General features: G+C 41.3%; 1 protein-coding gene across 1 annotated transcript in view; it reads left to right on the plus strand.

Moving 5' to 3' along the window:
• Positions 1–24,419, plus strand: part of SLC15A1 (solute carrier family 15 member 1) — a 72,780-nt gene that overhangs the window by 13,760 nt on the left and 34,601 nt on the right. The window contains exons 2-4 of the mRNA XM_075064695.1: positions 16,777–16,805; positions 21,165–21,249; positions 21,336–21,477. Of these exons, the coding sequence (XP_074920796.1) occupies positions 16,777–16,805; positions 21,165–21,249; positions 21,336–21,477 (256 nt within the window). The remainder of the gene's footprint in view (positions 1–16,776; positions 16,806–21,164; positions 21,250–21,335; positions 21,478–24,419) is intronic.

Consider the following 24,419-nt stretch of genomic DNA (forward strand, 5'->3'; position numbering starts at 1 on the left):
TGAGGGAGATTTTGCTCATTACACCAGAGACAGGAGGACTCTACCTATGCAAGTTCAAAAAAGGTCAGAATTTGATCAATAAAAGTGACTTCCCAGACAGTGAGTATCATTCTCCAGGGTGTAACATTAATAATTATTAGGGGACTGGTTTCCTTAGGACAACACTGCTAATGTTCTACAGAGCCTGTCAGCTGTAGGTTACCCATATGAATCCAGCTCAACTCAACAGGAATTAAAAATCCCAACTAATGGATGTTAGGTGATCTCTATATGAAATGAGTGGGTCTTAGCTCTAGCTCCCACAAATGCACCACCACATTTTGTGCTAATTGTAAGACTTTACCAGAGAGGCCAGCAACGTCATGGGTCTTAGAAACCAAATGGCCCGTTACTACTAGAAGAAATTACCTCCAAATCAAAGTTGAAGAACACTGGCATGAAAGTATGTATGGGAAGCTTGCCCTGTTGCTGCCCTGTGGATAAAAGCAATAGTTTCCTTCACCAGGCCCGTACAAACTCTATATCCATGCAATATTTTTTAAAGCTGGAGTGTATGTACAATGGGGACACATTTGCCTGGCTCCCTCTTGCGGCCAGAGGTGTTTCCATGTCGCTATCTCAAGTGGCATATCATTTTTCTCAGGGTACTCATCAGCCCCTGAAACTGGATCAGTAGCCCAAAGTAATTCAAAGCAGTCCTCAGTGTCCTAAACACAACATCCTTCGTTGCAACCCCACAGTTCATACCCAACTCCAATGCTCCTGTTGACCATCAAGCTTTGGCTTAAAGAGCCAGAACACATTGTTACCATATGATTATATGTAACTTAGTTGAAGCTATGCAAATGAGCTTGTTAAACAATTTACATAAAGTGTCACACATGTGGCTGCACAAAACTTGGTTGCTATGGTTAGTCTGTATTGCATTAAATAAACCTCAAGACAGATTCCACTTTGCTATTTTATGCTATTTGCTGCAACAGTGACCTTTTAATAACTACGCAAGCTAACTACCACTGCATCTGGTAACCTTGTGCATGTCTTGCAAAGAACAAAATGCAAACTAATTTTATGATAGTGGATGACCACAGAAGAGGCCATTGTACATTCGTTTCTAGTTGTAGTAAAATAACGTTCCCAGTCTTTGCTGAATGCATCAGTTGTACTAGAAAGGGTGTCTATTATGTGTAAGGCTTCCTTGGACAAATCACTTAATTTTTCTCTTCTGCAGTTTCCTATTTGTAAAATGGGGACTTGTGACACTTGTGACGATAAATCCATAAATGCTTGGGGGCGGAGGGTGTTCAGTTATCGCAGTGATGAGGGCCATAGAAATACTTGCATAGATATCCATCATCACTGTCTATAATGGGATTATCTCACTGTCCAAATCAGCTATCACTGTTCATTTAAACAAATATCTTTTTGCTTACAGCATGAGTGATTTGTCAAACCAGCTATTGCTTACAAAATATAAAATAGAAAAGAATCCAAGAAACCACAAGCATTCCCCTACCTCTGTTTGTTCTCAGAACTTACATCATACCTTACAAGTGCACCTTACCAATTTACCCCACTCCTTGTCTTAACATCTACCGACCTGGTGTTTTCTCTCTGCTTATTATTGTCAATTTTTAAATCTAAAATGTTAAGTCATAAAACAACTATAGAATCTTTAAAAAACATATGGAACGTATTCTAAAATTATAAGTAAAAACATTACTAACATTACTATCCTCATTTTCTTTACTACTCTTGGATTTATACCAGTACTGACTTGGTCCACCTTAAAATAAGTCAGTCCTTGAACAATAATTAGGACATTAAAAAAAAACAACAACCCAAGATTAACCCCATCCCCTCTAAAATGTTAAAGTTCCTTCCTGTGATGAGACATGAAAACAGAGAACAATCTCACCGACTTTAATAAATGTTAAAACTGAGTGATATTTTATGACACCTAATTTAATGACAAACTAAATAACTCATCAGTGAAAATTCCCACCCCTGCAGCTGAACATGCTGTTTGTATCAGGATATCATTTTAGAGAAGGCTAACTTGTAACTGAAACCTACACAGTCTTTTACAAAAATCACATACTGTACCTTCTAACAGGTTGTAATCACAAAGAGTAATTCATACTTCAGTCTTGAAACCTAATGTTGTCCAAAGCAATTATATCAAATCTTCCCAATCTCATGTTAGTTCTGAGTTTCACCGGGTTCTTCTGCTTTTCAGTGCTAGCATTCAAAAGTCCTCTCCCAACCTGGGGAGTCATTTCAGAAAAATTTGGTGGGGGCAGCGCAAAGTTGTGACAGCATCATTGCTTCCACCTTCCCACTGAGGCCATGGCTGTTTGGGGGTGGTGTGGGAGGGGTTAAGAGGTTGGTCCCATTCTGGAGGGTGGCAGAGAGTTGGCATGCCAGTCAGGGGTAGGAGGAAGTGATGGGCCAGAGGGGAGCTGTCTAACCAATCGTTGGCCCCTGGTAGGGATTGGGGCCTGGCTCAATTTACTCCAGCCCAGGCCACCACTGCTGCTTTCATGTCTGGCTTGTGGGACCAAGGGAGTGACACTGACCACACAGTGAGTAGGAGTCCTGGCCCAGCCCAGGCTGCCCCCCAGGCCCAGGGAAGACACCATAGTGCCAGCAGGCAAGCAGCTATGAAAAGTCCGGGGTACAGAGAGCAACTTCCTCCTCTGACACACACCTCATAGCAAACAACACCCTACTCACAACCTTGAAAATGCACTGCTTTTCTTGGTGTCAGGGTCAAAGCAGGACAAAGTAAAGTTGCTTCCAACCATTTTTTTAATTGAAAACTACTTTTAACAGTTTTGGCATACAGTGCACCTCTTAGACTGTGTTAAAGAGTCCAAGTTGGGAAATGTAAATCCCTTTTAGACCATATTCTGCTCTCACTGAAACTGACATAAGTACAAATTAGCTTAGCTCCATGGATGTCAATTGAATTACTCCACAGCTACGCTGGTGTAACCGAGCGCACAGTTTGATCCATTGTCTGTATAAATTCCTATAGCTGTCAGGATCTCATGAAAAAGGGAGTTCTCAGTGTTCAAAGGTATCATGATCAGCAGCCTAATGCTCCTAAATGATTAACAAAAAATTGATTTCCCTCAACTCCCACTTTCATTTTCCATAGTTGCCGGGCACTTTCAGAAAGAAATATCTGAGGAGCTATTGGTTTCTTTGCTTTTACATACATTGTATCTAGGCAGATGAACCTGGGGTTCCGTACTTCGGATTTTAGCGTGCTTAGAGCCTGATAGAAAATAGCAACAATTATTCCGCACCCTTGTTCACATGGAAGAGTAAGTAGCCATATCTAATGGCTGGAAATGAATTGCATTCCTGATTGCATGCAATTTTTTCTTTAGTTGCTTAGAAATGGTACATGGTAAATTATTTCTGTAAGTGGGTGAGCCGTTAGAGGCTTGGGCATCACACCTAGCTGGTTGCTTGTTTTGCTGCCTTAGTGAACAAGGCCATGTTAGAAAGAAGTTCTATATATTTTGTTTTCGGTCCACATGTCGCATAAAGCTGTGTCACTTGAAGTGCTCATGCGTTCTGGTTGCTTTAGATGTAGAAGAAGCCATGTACTGCTCAAATCCTCAGGACTACATTAAATTAGTTTGGGTTTTTATTTTTGAATGCTTTTTCCAGGAGTGCATGATATAAATGTCCCCATCACTATGCATTCATTCTTTAAGTCTTAATCTGCAAGGTTTTATAAAATGACCGTGTGGGTAATTAACATTATGACAGAGTTCAGTTTCCTTTCAAGTAGGTTACCTCCACACAAACACATGGAGCAATCCATCAGAACCAGTTGAATTAAATCAAGGGTGGGCCTGTACATTGTAGCTCTACACTGTAGCTCACAGTAGCACTCATCCCTAATACCGAGGTGCATTCTGTAGTTATTTCAGCTTGCAACATACAATACTCTGTTGCTCCAAGTGGCTTGGGACGTGTACTCAACACAGGCTGAATCATCATATTAAAAATGACTGCAGTCTCCTCTATTTGATGCTAATTGGGAGTAGCCTTTAGGCTCCTGGCAAGTTCCCTTTGATTAAATAACTTGGAAGAAATGAACAACTTATTCAAAAGTCAGATAAGAATTATTAAATCCATTCTGCATGAGGGGAAGGTGTGTGTCATGCAGACAGAGTTCATAAACCCCACTAGGGTGCAGCCCCACTTCTACAGGCCTTCCAAGCCTCAAATGGCAGTTGCCTCCTCCTTCATGAAAATCTAGCATGACATAATCTTCCAATGGCTCTGTATCTGTAATCATCCTAAATACCGTCAGAGTTTAAGGGCCAGGGTAGTCAGATGCTGCTTCCTCAGCCTGCTCCCCATGCTAGCACTACAGTTCAGTGGCTTAGCTCTTGCTAGCAACTTAATCACCTGGTTATTTTTTTAAATATCCTTATCTTCTAGTGTCATGTCTGTACATTAGTTGTATTTGGCATAGCAGTGCACATCAGGATATCATATATTTCTGTACTAATCTCAACATTCCCACAGAATTACGTGTTGATATGCGTCCCTTAGAACTAACTAGCAGTTTATAGGCAGGGTTATAGAAGCAGCAGTAACTCACAACAGCAAATTGTATCTATATCTCTGTCATCATTAGAGACCACAAGCATCAGGAGCCCCAAATGTGTTTTCATTATTCTTCAGCTCAAAACTCAAATACATTAGCCCAACGTAAATGCCATAGCTATTTTTGAGTGCCAGGAAACTAAAGTTGTTGCAAGTGAATTAATGTTTTTTGTACATCTTTCATAAGAACAACATAAGACCAGCCTTACTGGGTCTGACCAATAGTGAATCTAGCTCAGTATTCTGACAATGGACATGCCAGATGCTTCAGAGGGAATGAACAAAACAGGCAATCATCGCGTGATCCATTCCCTGTTGTCCACTCCCAGCTTCTGGTAGTCAGAGGCTAGGGATACCTGGAGCATGGGGTAGTGTCCTGGACCATCTTAGCTAATAGCCATTGATGGAACTATCTTCCATGAACTTACTTAATTCTTTTTTTAACCCTGGTATAGTTTTGGCCTTCACAACATCCCCATTCCACTGTGTGAAGAAGTAGGAGATCATAGAATATCAGGGTTGGAAGGGGCCTCAGGAGGTCATCTACTCCAATTGCTTGCTCAAAGCAGGACCAATCCCCACACAGATTTTTCACCCCAATTCCCTACATGGCCCCCTCAAGGATTGAACTCACAACCCTGGGTTTAGCAGGCCAATGCTCAAACCACTGAACTATACTTCCCCCTCTGGTTGTATTCTTATATTCTTAATTAACACCATTCATTTTTCAACTGAGAAAAGGGTTAATTTTTGTTTTTAAATGGCCATGATTTTCAAAAGTGACTACTGACTTTGGATACCTGTTTTTGGGTGGCCAAATTGAGACACCTTAAAGAGGCCTGATTTTCAAAGGTTGTATGATCAGCATTTTCTGAAAATCAGGCTTCAAGTGTCTCATATTGAGTACCCTTAAATTGAGGCACCCAATCTTGGCCATAGTAGATATATGCCTAATATCGTAGGAAACAGTGCAGAAGGGAAGTAGTTATTACTTGGGAAAGAAGGGAAGGTTGGGAAAAACAAAACAAAAAACATCATCATCAATCTCTGGTGCCAGTTTACCCAGGATAAATTAATACTAGGACAAAAAGAACATAGCTGTATCTTCCTAGCCTGCTGTCTCTAACTGTGGCCAGACTGTGATACCTTTACTATTTTGAATAGTATCTTACACCACAAGTAACTCCACTGAAGTAAAAAGTGCCACTTATGAAGTATGGTTATAGTACTCCTTCTGTAGAATTAAGGTTATTGCAGACTGGCCGTTAGTTTTCATATTTCACTATTCAAACATCATGCTTTAAGCTTTAAAAAGTGAACATAGATGCTGGAAGAGAAAGATTCGAAAGATTGTGAGCAACTGTCTAAGCACTTTCAGACTGAGTAATGCTAATTAAACGTTAGCTGAGTCAAAAGGACAAAATCAAGGGCAGATAGAGCAATAACTTTTTAAAAGATAAGAATAGCAAAAAGAATATTCAGAAGTGAACCTGTCTCTGTTGTCAAACTAAAGCATAATCTACTAAAATACACATTTGATATTTTCTAGTTCCAATTTCAAAACTGGCCAGGTTGTTGGCACAGGAACTGTTTGCATTTTCTAACCAGGACTGAGCCCCAACCAAGTCAGTCCCAGTGATCAGCCAACAAGCATCGTACAAACACAGACTAGTGTATGTCATTGTGTGTGTGTGGGTGGGTGTGCGTTGTGTGTGTACATATGTATATTTGATAGCAAACTTTGTTCTTCCTTTTGTCTGCAAACTCTCCCTTTTTTTCTTATTTTCTTGCCAAATTTTTTCAGTGTCTGTGTTTTCACTTAGACAAATTTTTGGTTTGTACCATAAAAAAGGTTTAGAGTATTTTTATCTGCCACTCTAAAATTGTTCCTTTCCAGTGTTTCTTCAAGACAGATTTGAGATAATATCTTTTATTGGATCAACCTCTGTTGGTGGAAGAGACAAGCTTTCAAGCTACAAAGAGCCATTCTTTAGGTATAGAAATAGGTCAGACTTTTTCCACACCTCAAGAGCTCTGTGTAGGTAAAAAGTTTGTCTCTTCCACTAATAGAATTTGGTCCAATATATTACCTCATGTGCTTTGTCTCTCTCAAATGATGTTTTGTAATTCTGCTTCCTCTCTCCTTCTCTCTCTCTCACTCTCACATGATTATTTTTTCACATTTGAATCCCTCACTTCACCGCTAGTCCCTCTTCCTTTATCTGTTTCTCCATCTCTATCCTGTTCCCTTTTCACATATACCCTCCTTGTCTCTCTTCCTGTCTTCTTGTTTTGTGGCAATAGTTCTCCAACCCCTCAACTGCGCCAACAGTTTAACCTTCCCACTGCTCTATCCATTTTCCCCTCCTATCCATTATTTCTCTCCACTCCCCACCCCCAGCTTTCTATCCCCCTTCATTCCCTCTCTATACTCTCTCACAAGGCACCTGGATTTGTGTATGCATGTCCCCCCATCTCTCTCATTACTGCTAGGCCTTCTTTCCATTCCTCCTCTTCCTCTAAGGGTCTTTCCCCCACTCCCAAGCGTGCGGGTCATTCCCTACCCTTACAAATATCCACTTAACCTAATCTTAAGAAGACTCTAATGTCTGCTCCAGACTTCTATGCTTCCCATTTCCCTGCAGCTGCCCCCCGCCCTAAGGAACTGTCCCTGAAGGGATAGAACAAGGGACACTATCAAAGCTTTACTCGTCCTTCAGCGTTTCCACACTGGTCTGGTGCAGTGTCCTGCCCCTGGCCCCGAGGCTCTGAGAGACTCCTCCCGCCTGGCTCGCTGCTGTGGAGAGACACGCTTCTGCCTCTGCCGCTCCTGCCCAGGGCATTGGGTAGGGCTTGGCGCCCGGCCAAGAAGAGCACTTTTAAAGACTAGCCCTCGCCATCATCTCCGTCCCACACCACCCAGGACTTTCCCAGTCAGGAGAGCAGCCTCAGCAGCGCGGAAGCCACAATGGGTACGTGGTGGGGGCAGAAGCTCCACAGAACTGGGAGATGAGGAAGGTTGTTGGGGCCGGTGGGTTGGAGGCTCTGCGGGGAATTAGGGTGGAGAATTATGGGGGAGAAAGAGTGGGAGCTTTGGGAGACGTTCTGCAGGCTTCTTGGCCGCTGCAGGTCTCTGCTCTTGGGGCGGGGTGCCGGGGCGGGGAGAGGCAGGGGCTATAGGGCTCTGCTCTTGGGGCGGGGTGCCGGGGCGGGGAGGGGCAGGGGCTATAGGGCTCTGCTCTTGGGGCGGGGTGCCGGGTCGGGGAGGGGCAGGGGGCTGTAGGGCTCTGCTCTTGGGGCCGGGTCGGGGAGGGGCAAGGACTATAGGGCTCTGCTCTTGGGGGAGCAGGTTTCTGCTTGGGGATTTGTAGTGTCTAGTTGCTCTTCCTCCTCCCCGCTCAGCTTGTTCTCCGCCAGCAGCGACCGCCTGCTGAAGCAGTGTATTCTTGTCTGACCCCCACTCTGTGACTCCAGGGCCCCCCACCAGCGCCTGGCCGGGTGCCCCTGGTAGCAGCACGTGTGCGGCTGTAACACAGCTGTGGTCTGGCTGCTCAGGGAGCCAGAGCGCTGCCCCGGCGAGGTACTGCCCCGGCCTCTGCTTCACCTGCTGCTTTCAGACACCCACTGGGGAAAGCGGGCGAGCGCCTAGGGCTGGCGCTAGTTATTCCAGCTGGGTGGGGAAGGAGCAGCCTCCCTTGCTGCTCTCGGTCCTGCCCACGCCAGGTCTTTCGGGGTCACAGGGCCACTAGTGATGCAACTATGAGGTGGCCGCCTTCGGGTTCCTGCGGGTGGTCCGCGAGGACCTAGGGCTTTACATAAGCGCAAGGCTGGGTGAAATCATAGGATTGAAAGGGACTTCAAGAGGTCATCTAGTCCAGTCCCCTGCCCTCATGGCAGTGAGTAATAGGGCCTGTGTGCCTGGCTGCAGCTGGGGAGGGGAAGACTGAGGAAATCCCTTGGGCCCGCTGTTCGCACTCTGCTTGTGGGGGGACTGGGGCAGAGTCAGGTTTTGAGAAGGCTCCTTGCTTCATCGCTCTACCCCACTTTGTTTGGTCCGCTGGAAGCTACTGAGGCTGGACTTGCGGAAAGCTGTGGGGGAAACCCAGACTGCTTGTTACTCTGGGACACCCGGCTCCCACTGAAGGGCCCAGAGGAAGCTCTGTAGGGTGTGTGGGAGGGTAGGGGTGGGGATGGACATGGAGTGGAGCTTGCGGAAACTGGGGACCTTGTCTCAATGCAAGGGCAGCTGCTCCTCTTGATGTAGTGGCTAAGCTTTCATACCTTGACCAGTCCCTTTCAGAACTAATACAACACAATCAGCAAGGGGAAAATAATAAAAAAAAAAAATATGGTGCAAAGAAATTGTATTAAACATTAATAAAGAAGTTAATTAAAAATCTCAGCCAACCTGTACTATGCAAATCAGAGAAGGAAATTTTCTGGGGAAACATATTTTGGTTCTTTTTGCTTTTACTACCTAGCCCAGAGCCTCCCGGGTGCCAGGGCCGGCTCCAGGCACCAGCAAAGGAAGCAGGTGCTTGTGGCGGCCAATGGAAAGGGGCGGCATGTCCAGGTCTCTTAGTCCCTCTCTTTCTCTTTGAGTTGCCGCGGGATTGCTGCCGAAGAGGAAGAGAGGGAGTGAAGGACCTGCCGCGGAATTGCCACAGAGGAATGAAGCGGCACCTATTGGCTTTATCTTTTTTTTTTCCCGCTTTTCCACTTGGGACAGTAAAAAACCTGCTGGGTGCATCAGCTGCACGTGGGTGTGTTGTTACCTAAATGCAAAACTATTAAAATAATCCGGAATCTGAACAAACCCTTCCCTCCTCAAGATTTATATGTTAGGGCTGTGGCTCTTTAATGCAACCAATTGTGTTTAGATAGTGTAATATGGTAGTAATTTCAGAATGGTTGGTGATTTTGCATATTAATATATTGGAAAGTTTAGAGTCAATAGGGAAAATTAAAGGACATGATTTTATTACCTTTTAGATAATTTTTACATAATTTAGATAATTCCTTTCTTTTAATAAAAAATTATTTATCTGCTACGTCTTAACCTGAAAGCTCCTGTACCCATATATCGCCCCCCTAGTGTTGTGATTGTGTGGTCATTAGATCACATGTTCAGTTCAGATTTCTCAGGCTTTGCAACTCAAAACGCATTTTGGCCTTCAGACTCCAGGAAATTTAAATAAAGGATTGGGGAACAGTTCCCAGGAAGCAGGTAATTAATCTGACCCCCTCACCTTTCTGACCCTGATAGGAAAAGGAGTAGTGGTTATGCCTTTTGGCCCCCAGCCTTGCTAAGTGGGAGCATCAAGTCTACCTTCCACCTGTATTACTGGAATAATTAAAGGTGTGCACTTTTATCTATAATATGAAAATTACCCATAACTGGCACTGGTGTTGCTAAAACAGTAACATAGTTTAGCAGCAAGTGAGCAAAAGACAAATCACGTTCATCTCTTTTTCAGAAACCAACTGAACACAAACTGAACACAATTTCTCCTTGGCTACAAAACTAGGAAATTTAAATGAAAAAAAATGAGATTACATTAAGGTTTTATAGTTAACGTTTCAAAAAGGTTCACAAAGCACTGCTAACTCACTCACCTTGTGTTTATGTGGGCACTGTTTCTGTTCTTCTTGCTGAATTGGTGTGCTGTACCACAAAACATTTACTGTGGGATGTGCCATTTGGCTGAGTTAATGTTTGTTTAAAAACCTTAAATCTCCTTGACTTTTATGTAATCAGTGCAATCTTAATGTTATACTAGCAGTTTTTTATTTAATTATAGAAAAAAAAATTCACATCAGGGTCCTCTGCCCCAGCAATTGTTTATCCAATCAGTGTTTCATAGTCAACAAAAATAACTACTTTTCCCTATCCAAAATGATTAATATTTTAGGGGGAAAATTATTGTCACCTCATCTGAATCAAATAACATTAAATTCTCGGTAACTTCAAAGATTTTCTTCTGAGAAGAGCTGCCCATTTCAAATTTGGGAGCATGTGATCACTGTTCTCCAAATACCTTCCTTTGATATATTTTCATTAAGAATTTGTCTCGGCCCTAGATATGTTTAAGAGTTATCATAAGAGTGTAGGAAAATGACAGCTGTTTCTGATTTGAATTTTGAATAATTGGCCCAGAGATTTTAGAAACTTTGTACATTTCTGAAGCAGGACCAAACTTTTTCTCAGGATTGGTCTCATTTAGCCAGAGTACAGCGTTCACATTAATGCTAATGGGAGTTGGAATTTTCATGCTTTTGAATGAGAATACACCCATAACACTTTCCACCAGCCTGATATTGAATGTTAAATGGATAATCCAAGCAGATGCTTGAGTGGTGTGTTTTTCTCAAAGGATTAACCCATCTGTAAATAACCAATTCAGATAGATTTAGTGCAGAGATCAGCAACCTTTGGCATGTGGCTCGCCAGGATAAGCACTCTGGTGAGCTGGGCCAGTTTGTTTACCTGCTGCGTCCGCACGTTCAGCCAATCACGGCTCCCACTGGCCACAGTTCGCCATCCCAGGCCAATGGGGGCTGCGGGAAGCGGCGCAGGCCAAGGAATGTGCTGGCCGCCGCTTCCTGCAGCACCCATTGGCCTGGAGCAGTGAACCATGGCCAGTGGGAGCCACAATGAGCCGAACCTGTGGACGTGGCAGGTAAACAAACCGGCCCAGCCCAAAAGGTGCTTACCCTGGTGGGCCATGTGCCAAAGGTTGCCGATCCCTAATTTAGTGCTTAACTAGAGAATTAAAGGTATCTCATGTCTTTTTGCTTTAAACAGGTATTATTTGTCTAATGTTAAAAATATTTTGGCAATGATGAGTGAGAGAGGTATAGATTGCTCTTTGGGACATATTCTTTTGCAGTGAAAATATATTAGTCATGCAGTTCTTTTTCCATAAAATATGGAAAAAAATTATAGACATATTACCATAAAATAATATATTACTTTAGCATATTTTACAAGGCAGAATCAAGGATGATGATACAAACTGGAAATACTTTCTGGCCTCTTTGTGTCTGGCCTTACTGAAAAAATATCCAATGAGGGGAAAATTTTAAATCATTAATGAACTTCTTCACACCAAAATCCAGAGAATCCCACATCCAGAAAGTAATACTCTGTGCCAGATGAACTGTCACTCGTGTCTCCAACAGACAGTCCTGGAAAAGATGGAGACACAGTCCATTTAATGGAAGTTAGTCTTAAAAACAAGTTAAAGTAACCATTTTTAAAGTCAAGGACAGTGAGGGCTGCATAAAACAAAAACAGATACCACCAACACATAAAGCAATTCTTTAAAGTGCTGAGCTGCCGTTGAAGTCAATGGGAACTGCTGGGTGCTGCTCAACACTTTTGAAAATCAGGCCAATTATTTAGGTGCCTAAATAAGGACTTAGTAGCACAACATTAGGCTCTCATTTTGAAAATCTTGGCTCTGGTGCATTCAAGAAATTGATCAGCTTCCCTGGTGAAGGATAGTGAATCCCTGAGACTTAATTTAGAAATGGTCAAGAAGCAAGTCAGAGTCATAAACATTAATGTTGACCGATTTCCAGAAACATAGAAGCTGACAATGTAACATCTAGTATTTGAAAAATGGCTCTGAAATGTACTCAGCCTGGATGCATGTGATAGAGCTTTCTGGTAGGGACGTTGCTTCCAAATGTACAGCAAGAAAAATCAATTGAATTCAAGTCAGAAAAGAACACTTGCCTTCCAAGGATTAGAGGGTAGACAGGAATAAGATCCTCAGAGCTGTCAGGAGGAAAAGATTTTATTATGCTCAGAGAGTCCATCAGCTCCCAGATATAAGTCTCCATAATGTACACTAAAAAGTATGAACATTTCTCCCTCATTTAAAGAAGTGAATGTTGAGGATTTGCTTCTGGCAATGACCAAGGCCCTATAAAAATGGGAAAAATACATGCTTGAGGATTCAGTACTATCTGCAAGATTCTTAGATAGAATAATACAGAGGAGTAGTTGACCCAGTAATTAACCATGCAGAAGAATGTGTTAAAACATGCTTAGTGGGATTGACATTACTTGTTTGTTTGTTGATTGAGCGCTGGCAAGGCCACCAATATTACATATTGAAATGAAGCCTAATCATTTTCACCCATGGAGGTACCACTGTGGTCCAGGAAATTCTGCCAATTTATCTTATGGAGTTTTCCTCAGAACCTCCTCTCAAATGAGAAGGCTTAGGGACTCCACAGGGGATGTAAGAATGGTAGCCTCTCAGGCTTGCAGCTCCCTGGGATCCATAAAGAAGGGAATCCCCATATGGTTGCATAGCAGTAGTCACAGAGAAGAGTCAGCAACCTTATGGTGTCTCCAGCAGAGTGGTCAGCAGACAACAAGGCTACAGAGAGTGACTTACTGGTCCTGTGCTCCATCCCCCACTTGCACCCACTGGTTATATACTGCAATTATTTTATCTGTTAGCCTTTTGAATTTGAAAGCTAAGGCCTCCTTTCAGTGCCTGTAGAATTCAGAGAGTTACACTTCTTTTATTGTTCTTTTTTTCTTCCAATTTAGGTCAAAATATCACAAACACAAATACATATGTTTAAAAGAATAATAATTGCTGGAGATATGGTATAGCAAATAACACAGTGCTGCAGGTGTTCTGAAAACATCAACATGTAAAAATATTCAGGGATAATATTATGGACAGATGTAATCTTTAGCATGGATACCTTGCTATCCACTTATGTTTCTCTTTGTTTGAACTGCATAAGCAACATTTTTGTTAATTTCAGAAATAGCATGTAAGGGTATGTATCCTGAAATGATCATTAAAACAGTTTTTGGTATATTTTATACTTCTTTATTTTTATAAAGAAAAAAATATATCCATAATTTTCATGTGTTGATTTTCCTTAATTTCCATATTCATTTTATCTGTGTAGCATAATTATTCTATTTGTCAAAATAAGAGATTAAATCTTTTAAAAATAAACTTGCACAAAGTACTAACAAGTATATTTTCAATCAGTGCTAAAACTTAAAGAGTATCCATAGGGTCCTTTGTATTCATGTTTTATTTTATTTAATTTTTCCCAGGAATGTATCAGTGTTTATGACCATAATAACAAAAACAGGTGAAAGTCAGGGCAAAAAACTATTAATAAATATCAGAATTTATTCTGGTGGACAGAAAGACGGGGGGGAAGTATTCAGTAGATTAATGCCTTGAATTCTGTTCACCAATGTTGTTTGCTGCAGAAGTAAAACAGAATTCAAAACACAGTGCCACCTCTGAGTTTAAGAATACAGTATGTCTCTAATCCTCAAATAAAACTTTTCATTTCAATAAACAGTTTACTGTTGTAGATTTAAAACCTATAAATATTTACATTTAATAATTGGGACACACCATTTGCAGCGCATACACTCAACTTCATCCTTTTCTTCTGTTTTTTTAAACTTTCAAATACCGTCCTTGTGTTCTGAAATGTATTCTTCTCATTTTATTGAGTCAAATCTTTAAACTGTTATTTGCTAACAGCTTGAAATGTGTACATGGTGGATGTGAGATTCCTCAGTACATTCAGATGCACATGCACTTCAGAGCTTGTATGCCTGTATTTTTATTGTGTGTATCTTCTAGACCAGGGGTTCTCAAACTTCATTGCACCGCGACCCCCTTCTGACAACAAAATTACTTCACGACCACAGAATGGGAGACCAAAGCCTGAACCCACCCAAGCATCACTGCCCCGAGTAGGGAGGCCAAAGACCATGCTCTGATGCTCTGGGCAAGGGGGCCAAAGCTGAAGCTCAAGGACTTCAGCCCCAGGTAGGGGGCCTGTAACCTGAGCCCTGCCGCCTAGGGCTGAAGCCCTCAGGCTTTGGCTTCGTCCCTGGGCAGTGGGGCTTGGGCTTTGGCCTTGGGCCCCAGCGAGTCTCAGCCAGCCCTGGTGACCCCATTCAAAGGGGGTCCCGACCGATAGTTTATGAACCGCTGTTCTAGACCAGTGGTTCTCAACCTGCAGCTCATGGGCCACTTGCGGCCCAATCAGCCCACAGCTGTGGCCATGTGATATCTTCAGGGCCATGTAGGGAGTATATATTTTGTGTGGATGAGGCCTACATAACGCATAGAGAGCTGCATATGTGGCCCACAATGGTAATTAGGTTGAGAACCATTATTCTAGACTAATATATAGCTTTACTTCAATAGGCAGCTTTGCATCTACACACAGACTAATGTATTATCATAATACATATATCTCATGCAGCGTATTGTATTTTCCTAATAAAACAAGTAATTTTTTTATATATTTGAATGATATAAAAGTAGAGTTAAAATTAAAAAAATGAATATTTTTGTAAAACCCAGGAATTTTTCAGTAAAAATTGTTTTAAACTGAAAAAGAAGGGGCTTAGGTATCCAGCACTTTTGTTGTCAGTACACTGTGTACACGTTTCTGTGTACACGGTGAACTATGGACTACATGCTACTCAAGTAAGCAGAAATAACATTTCCTTTCATAATGACAATCTGGTATAATTTTGTTTAGTTTGCAAACCAGGATTTCAAAGTACACATCCCTGATGTACTTGAGCTTTATCTTCAAGATACTGAACTTTTAACATAAGAAGTGCTGACGTCCATTACATTTTCACACGAAGATTTTTTTATCAGCGATGGCATGAACCCCGTGTCTGTCAGCAAAACTCACTTTGGAGAAACATGCTTCAGAGGCCTGCAGAAAGCACTCTCGGCCCTGAGCATCAAGGCATCCAGTCCATCAAAGAATTTAAACATTTTCCACTGATTTCAGTGAGACTACTCACATGTTTAAAGTTAGTAACATACTTACGTGCTTTGCTGAATCAGACCCTAGTGCTCAGTATCTTGTAGAATCTACAGGATCAAGCTGAATGACATTTGTCTTTATCTTGTCCTCTACTTCTTACTTTTGCTCTGTCTGTAAAGCAAGCTGTAAAGGTAGCACACCCAGAGCTTAATTTGAAGCAGATCACTGCTTTGGGGCTGTTTGATAGTTTGGTGTCACCTGGATTAGTGATGATTTTATGGTCTGAACAAGTTTTACAGTACGTGGGATACTGCCTTGCATTGTTCATGATTGTCTTTCATTTGAGCTATGTATGAATCTCGGGACTCCTACATTCTTGTGTATTTCTTAGCTCCCCTCATCTTACTAGTAAAATTAAATATTAGTACTTGTTCCCTACTGGCTGAAAGCATATTTTAAAGATTTTTTTTTCAGTCTGCACAGAATATCATAATTTTCTTCTTTAGAACTTGTTTTCAATTTCATGTTCCTTTGCAGTGGACTAAATATTCAAACGATGATGCCAAATGTGAATCTGTGCCAATTACAGAAGTATTTCACTTCTCTCTATTAAATAAAGTGAAAGGCAACCAAACTTCAAACACTAAGATGATCTGAAGTAAATTCAAATATTATGGATAGTTTCCTATGTAAATACATTAAAACACCAAAGCATATAGACTGCAGCATGGCAATTATTATGCAGAGCTGGTTTTTACAATGAGACTTTCTACAAATATTAAACAATAAATGTGTGTTTCTATAGTTTGTATTTAATAGAGAGGTAGCTTTAGTTTGCTTAATTTTTTTGTTTTCTATTTTTTAAAATTTCGTATTCAGTTTACTGCCTGTAATTATATTTTCAAAACCCTTCCTTGTTTAAGTTTTTGTATACAGTTAATGCCTCTTAATTGATACATAAACTAAATGTCTTAGAGTTTACTAATTATGATATGGGACTGAAAATAAATATAACTTCCTAGCTGCAATTGCTCTACTATAGATACACAATCCAAAAACAATTTCATTTAATTTTGAAACAATTGTTTCAGAGTATAAAAAGCCACGCATAGAGGTCTGAAAGTTTACTTACCTTGTACATATATTTTATCTGTAAAAATGCTTATGGCTAATGAATACTGCCAAGTTAATACTGAATTATTTACAGTTTAAATTAATTAAGAATATTTTCTTATTAAGAGTATTGTGTTTATTATTAAGCTAAGATTCTTGTGTTTTCCATTGTCTTGGTAAGAAATGTTATTTCCTAGTTTACATAAATTTGTTTCTCTCTTTTTCTAATAGAGAAAAATAAGAAGGAAAGAAAATATGGGGTTAGTATTTATTTTTTTAACTCTGAAAAGTGTTTGATTGTTATACTCAAGTAATGTTCCCATTGTTCCTAACATAGTACATAGACATGCTGAGCCAAAATCTCTGCTGAATGGACATAACCCCAGCTGAAGTCAACTGAGTTGTGCCCATTTACATCAGCAGAGAATTTGATTCACTGCCTTAGAGCCTGATACAATGTCCATTGAGGTCAATGGGAGTCTTTTGACTTACTTCAGTGGGCATTAGATCAGGCCTTTAGAAAGACTTCCAGCCACTTCATACACCTAAATGTGAGCGAAGAAGAGCAGGGTGGTCTGTGAAGAGTCATAGTACCTGACACTGTGTTGCATTTGTTTCAGTTGAAGTGCGAATATTTCAGCGAGAGAAAGTTTTGTTTATCAGCATGTGAAAAAAAGACTTATGTATTTATATACTTCATGCTGTTTGTAACCAAGTCTGACATACCTTAGAGATTTGGCTTTTCTCATGTTCAAACTGACCTAAATCCGCTTCCTTGCAACACTGCTTGAAAAAGAGTATCCCAACCTCCCCGGCCAGACAGCTTGTGCAGACCATTATCGCTATCCTGACTCCATTCTACTGAAATCAGAGCTCACTTTCTTTCTTTCTGAACCTCCCAACAGTATCTAATTGCAATTTCCTTTAAAAACTCAATATCTAATTCAGTTATCAAAAAAGTAAAGTGTTTTGGCCTAGGATAAAAAATAAAGAGAAAATCCTGAAATAAAAATGAAGCAGAGTATAAACACAGCAAATGCGTTCACTACAAAAAGTGTAGCTGCCAACACATAGTTATGTGATGTAGTTAAGCAGGATGAGAGCTTTACATATTAGGAAGACTTTTGTTCATCTGACTGCTCTGGTATGTCTGTAGAAGGGGTGGTGCCCCATCTCATTTTTCTCTTATAGAAACCCTAATAAGCAAATATATTCTTACGCTCATTTGTTCAAGATTTTACCCAAAATAATACACCAAAGTTTGTCAAGATACTGTAAAAACAAAAAAAAACAAATTTAGCCTAGGGTAAATTTGAATGTAATCTAGGCAGGCCCTTCTTTGTGTTTTATCTTTTTTTTATTATTTCTCTCAGTTGTAATATTTACAAGAATACGTCTTTACATGCAGCACAAGGTTTCTCACCCCCAGCCCACGGACTGCCATTGGTGTATCTTCCATCAGTGTAGTCTCTTGGAAGAATGTCTCATTACCATGCAAGTGTAACTAGGTCTGAACTCAAGACCAGTGTTACAAAATGTCTCAGAACATACCCATCACTGCAGCAGATGTAGTTCATAACAGTTGACAAGATGCTGACCATCATACTGAGTTGTGTTTTTGTGAAAGCTGTGGATTCAAATGTAGCAACGCTTTAATATGATAGATAAAAGACACTAGTTTATACTTCCAATGTGGTGGACTCATTAAGTCTTTCCATATCTAGCTTCTTAATCATTGAGAAAATTGGTGGCAATTTCATTTGAGCTATGTTTAGAGGTTCCACTATTGACCAAAGTTTCTCAATTCACTAACTGCAGGCAGGATTTCCATTGTACAACTTCTTTCAGTTGGACCTGTTGGGCTGTTTTTCTTTGCATTGAATTGGATTTGAATTATTAACATTACTGCAAAGGTCTAAATACAAAAATTACTGAAATCTCATAACATTATATCAAACGGTATCAAATGCCACTTTTCAACAACAAATTGTTCCTTAATTCCAGAAAAACTTGACCTCTGGAACAATTGATTTTTTTTAAACCTCAAACTAAATTATCTCTTAGATTTAGCCTGCATATTAATATTGATTGCTTTTTAAAGCACTATTTGATAATCTTTTTCACTTTAACTAACTGTAGCTGACATATACAATTATGTTTAATCTGTGTTCAAAGATCCTTCTGCACTTGATCTTTTGCCACAAGGGTTTTATGGCTTAGTATCAAGATTTCCCGTGATCCCTCCACTAGCTAGTCTCACAAGACTGTATTGTCCCCAGTTTAAGAAGTCTGAACTATGAGATATCTAAAACAAGTCTGAACTATGAGATATCAAACACAACTCAGTATGAAATTCTTCTCAGAAGTTAGGTGATTTCTTATAGTACACAATAAAGCTTTCCAAGTTTTTTAAAAAGCAAGGTATTAATCGCAGAACTGACTAAAGTCAAAGGACCAGATCTCCAGTAGGTGGAAATTGACATAGCTCCATCGAAATCAAATGAAGATTTTCTTAGGATTTGATTCTGCAAGCTGCAGATCTAATAGCATCCTGCATCTTGCAGGATCAGGCCTATAAACAGTAAGCTAAGAATAGGCATGGCATAAATATGAAAGGCAAAGCATTCTCCTGTTCCCTTTCTTGTTTCTCCACAGAAAACTAATTTTAAAATGTAATTTATAACACTGTTTTAGCTTTTCTGTTTTTAAGATACTGAAGGTATCTTATAGTGTTCAGTAACAAAAGCTGGTACTGCTCTGATAAATTATGATTTATAATAGAGATACTCACATTTTGAGACAAAAAGGACTGTACTGAAAACTGAAAACCATCATTCATGCATGTAAATTATATTATCAAAATTAAACAGTCATCATATCTGCATCTACATTAAAACTCCTAGATAGACTAAAAGAAATTGCATGTTCATTGTCACCATCAATAAAAAGCTGCCGCTGATCAGCTTTATCCTTACCGGGGCCTGCTCCAGTGTTTTGCCGCCCCAAGCGGCGAAGAGGAAAAAAAAAAAAGCCACGATCCGTTTCATTCTTCCATGGCAATTTGGCAGCGGGTCCTTCCCTCCGAGAGGGACTGAGGGACCTGCTGCCAAATTGCTGCCCAAGACCCAGATGTGCTGCCCCTTTCCATTGGCCGCCCCAAGCACCTGCTTCCTGTGTTGGTGCCTGGAGCCGTCCCTGATCCTTGCCCTGTAGTTGTGGCAGGAGGACAGGGTGCATTCTAGTGAGACATTTTGAAAGTGTCCATCGCATTAGCCTTCAGGTTCCATGTGGGATGCTTTAGGTTGTGTTTTGGCCTTGCATGGAATTTACTGTCTCCTGTTCCTATAGGTCTGAATTCAAACACCTTTTGTTATCCATCTATTATCCATTCCCCATTGGAATCCTTTTTTCTTAATTTGGTAGATAGAAAGTTTCCTATATTTACAGCTAAAAATCCAGATCTTGTGTATTTTTTGCAGTTAGTCCATATTTTAGATCTGTACTATATTTGTAGAACTGTACTGACACTGAGAAGGCCAGAGTTAAGACATGGCCCAGTAGTCTGTGAAGCTAGTGTGCTGTTGCTGCTGAGATGTAGAGGTATCTGTTGTGATTCATAATACTCTATTATCTTGTAGAGGTACAAAACACATTCAAGGTGATCGCACAGAGGTACTTGTCAAAGTCACAGTGAAAATATACTAGATGGCATTTCAGTTTGTGTATCAAAGAGCGTACAGATTCCAGTTTCAGGGCAGATAAAACAGTAATGATTATTGGCTCAAGAACATTAACCAGTATGCAGAGCATTTTAGCTTAGAAAAGGTTTTTAAAGATCTATGCACATATGTTGGTTGTATTTGCCTAATTTTGTACTCTGTTGCTCTCACCTCAGTACTCAGCATGGCTATGCAACTCAATAATTCATGAATCATCAACTCTTATGGCCTAAAAGATCCAGCATGCAAATACTCACAGTAATATACTCATGTATTTGCATGCCTAAACTTTATCTTCACTGGGTGGAAATACTGGGTTCTACAGGGTTCTTTAATCTAGTGGGAAAAGGTACACAAGAACCAGTATCTGGAAGCTGAAGGCAGACAAATTCAAATCAGAAATCAGGCACAAATGTTAACAGTGAGGGTGTTTAACCACTGGAACAAACTACCAAGGGAAGTGGAGGATTCTCTTTCTCTTTTTGATGTTTTCATATCAAGACTGGTTGTCTTTCTGGAATATTTGCTTTAGTCCAACACTAATGGTTCATCATTTGCACCTGACAAGAGAGCTCTAAAAATGTCACTAGAGTTTAATATTAAAATGTAATTGAATAATAACAGTGTTTTGCATATTTTGGGATACTAGTCAGACCTACTCTAGACATTAGAAACCTAGCATCCTAAATATGCAATACATGAAGTTTTTATTCAATTACAGTTTTGCCTAGCTCCATTGCAGTCAATAGATCTAACTACACTGGTATGCAATAACTGACCTGTAACTAGTAAAATTTGTACTGACTTGGATTAGATTTATGAATTGAGACCAAATAATGATCGTCTTTATACATTTCGTGGCTTTGTTGGAATTCACATTGTACCATTGTTCCCCTTCAGCCAAGTTGCTTTGGTTATCCACTCAGCATTTTCTTCATTGTCATCAATGAGTTCTGTGAAAGATTCTCCTACTATGGAATGCGAGGTAACTTCCTTTTCAATCTTCACCTGTTTTTGGTTTCAGTTACTGATTGTCACCTCCCTAACAGATTGTTTTGTTCCCCCTTGTAGCTGTGCTTGTTCTGTACTTCAAATATTTTCTCCACTGGGATGATAACCTATCTACAGCCATCTACCACACATTTGTTGCTCTGTGCTATTTGACTCCAATCCTTGGAGCAATCGTTGCTGACTCCTGGCTGGGAAAGTTCAAGTGAGTGCTTATTTAAAAAGCAAAATAATCAAATGAAGGCATGACTGAAAAAAGCAATGAAATTCCAACTGTTGCTTTAGGGAAAGAGTGTTTTAAACCACCTTCAGGATTCAAGAATACTCTGTCAGGAGCTGGTGTTCATGAATTCAGATTTGTAGAGAGGCTTCAAGTTTTAGTAGATTTCACTCAGAACTGGAAGTAAGGAAAAGCTCAAGTCACTGACAGAAATATTCATTGGAGCAAAGAGAGTGTGAGAATGATTCAGGTAGGGCACTCACCAGTGAGGTAAAAGACTCAAGTTCTAATTCTTTTGCCAAATATTTAATTATTTATACACAGTAGAACCACTTCAACAGGAGAGCTCTGCTCCAGACTGCTGCATAGCCCAGCACTCACCCTAGAATTGGGAAATTCACATTCAAATCCTCTCTCTGCCTCAGGCAGAGGGTAGATTTAAACCTGGGTCTCCCAGGTCCAGGGTAAGTACTCTAACCACTAAACTAAAGGTTATAAGGGGGGGAGGGCATCTCTGTTGTCATTGTCTTTTGTGGGGGGTAGGTATGCTTTGAGCATGCCTACCTGATCAGGCCCTGAAGGCAAGATAGTCTGGGAATACATCATTTCTGGTCCCACTGAAGCTGGCGAATTAGTTAGGCACCAATCTACTGATTGGTGTCAAGATTTAGTCAGCTGTGTGCATGCCCAGCCACTGAAACTTAGGCTCTTTGAAGACTTTAATGGAGGAAACAGAGGTATCTATATCAGTGGTGGGCAAACTTTTTGGCCCGAGGGCCACATCTGCGTGTGGAAATTGTATGGCGGGCCATGCATGCTCACAAAATTGGGGGTTGGGTGCGGGAGGGGGTGAGGGCTCTGAGTGGGGGTGCAGGCTCTTGGGTAGGCCCAAAAGTCAGGAGTTCAGGATACGGGAGGGGGTCCGGGCTGGGGTAGGGGGTTGGGGTGCAGAAGGGTGATCTGGCTGGGGCTGCGAGCTCTGGGCTGGGGCTGAGAATGAGGGGTTGAGTGTGCAGGAGGGTTCTCCGGGCTAGGACCAAGGGGTTTGGAGGGATCAGGGTTGGGTCAGGGGGTTGGGGCACAGGAGGGAGTCAGGGATGCAGGATCCAGGTGGCACTTCCCTCAAGGAGCTCCCAGAAGCAGTTGCATTTTCCCCTCCAGCTCCTATGCAGAGGGCAGCCAGGCAGTTGTACACGCTGCCCCGTCCGCAGGCATCACCCCTTCAGTTCTCATTGGCTGTGGTTCCAGGCCAATGGGAGCTACAGGGGTGGCACTTGAGGCAGCAGCAGCGTGTGGAGCCCCTTGGCTGCTCCTACATGTAGGAGCCGGAGTGGGGACATGCTGTTGCTTCTGGGAGCCGTGTGGTGCCATGGCATGTGCAGAGCAGCTCAAGCCCCTGACCCTGCTCCCTGGCTGGAGCGCCAGAGCAGGGCAAGCCCTGGACCCTGATTTCTGGTGGGAGCTCAAGGGCTGGATTAAAACATCTGAAGGGCTGGATGAGGCCCCCAGCCCATAGTTTGCCCATCCCTGATCTATATGTATGTATACCATAGGGTTATGTGGCATCCAAGCAGAAGGTTGTGATTGCCTGTTGGACCTAAATGTTGGACTTAGAGGTCTAAAGTAGCACCTGTGTCCCCTTTGTGAATTCCACCCTTCAACTTTTAACTCATTTATCAAAACCATGGTTTAGGATTCTGTGTTTTTTGTACAATAATTGATTTATATCAGATTGTCAACGCTGTTTAAATCCCTGATCTTGCAAAAGCTTACTGTGAGATCAATGGGACTACTCTGTTGGAACCTAGAACTTGAGTCTTGGCAAGTGGGAATAATATAAAACTTTTGATTTACTTCTAAAATATGCTTTTGGGTAATTTTTGAAGCAAAAAGCTACTACTGTAAAGTTCATGAGGAAGGTTAACAGACAGGACTGTGTGGAGGTTAGCCAAAGTACTAATAATTATAGCATTAATATCATGGAGGTTCAATCCTCAAGTAACCCATCTACTGTACCTGTACGCTATCACTTTGTGGGAGTACCCTCAGGGACTTTCTCCATACTTTGTTGGATAGGGAGCTCTAGTCTGTGGAAAAGGATACATAGCACTTTTGCAATGTGCTGTACATACATGTAAATCATACAGACCCAATTGCATAAATCAGGGATGGCCAAACCGTGGCTTGTGAGCTGCATGCGGCTCTTTTACAGTTGAAGTGTGGCTCATGGAGCCCCCCTCAGGGTACCCTCCTATTCTTAACCTACCACACTCGGGTTGGAGGGGGAGCGTGGGACCTCTACCTTGAAGTGGGTTGGTGGGATTAGGGGCTTCTGCCCAACAGGAAGGGGGGTATTAGGGCTTCAGCAGAAGTAGGAGGGTATTACGCCTGCTGGGGCTCAAGCTTCAGCAGGAGTAGGGCAGAAGCCCTGAGCCCCAGCAGTGGTGCCCTGGCTCTCGAACTTCTGAAGATTGTCCTGTGCAGCTCAGAAGGTCGGTAAGTTTGGCCACCCCTGACATAAATTGTCTCTCTATTACTTACAGGGCCCTTATCACTGTAGTATCTGAGACTCCCAAATAAAGAACAGCAACAAGATTTTCTCACTGTCAGCTCAGACAAAATCACACTCCTATCTGAAATGTTTTTCCCATTGCTGTTAACACTAATACCCAAAATTATTATAACTGACAGAGATTAAAGAAAAATGTATATGTTTGTGGATTTGTACTAAGAACACATTCAGCAGAACATTTAATCACATGTTTAAGTCCCACTGAAGTTAAAGTAAAGAACATGTTTAAGGGCTTTGTGAAACAAGAATGGATGCACGTTTAAAGTTATGAGTTTCTTGATCACACAACAATATGCACACTCAGTTGCCCAATGCCATGGCAACAGAGAAAGTCACATTTGGTGCTACCGTCGGC

This window comes from Chelonoidis abingdonii, chromosome 1, assembly GCF_003597395.2.
Source record: "Chelonoidis abingdonii isolate Lonesome George chromosome 1, CheloAbing_2.0, whole genome shotgun sequence".
Lineage (NCBI taxonomy): Eukaryota > Metazoa > Chordata > Testudines > Testudinidae > Chelonoidis > Chelonoidis abingdonii.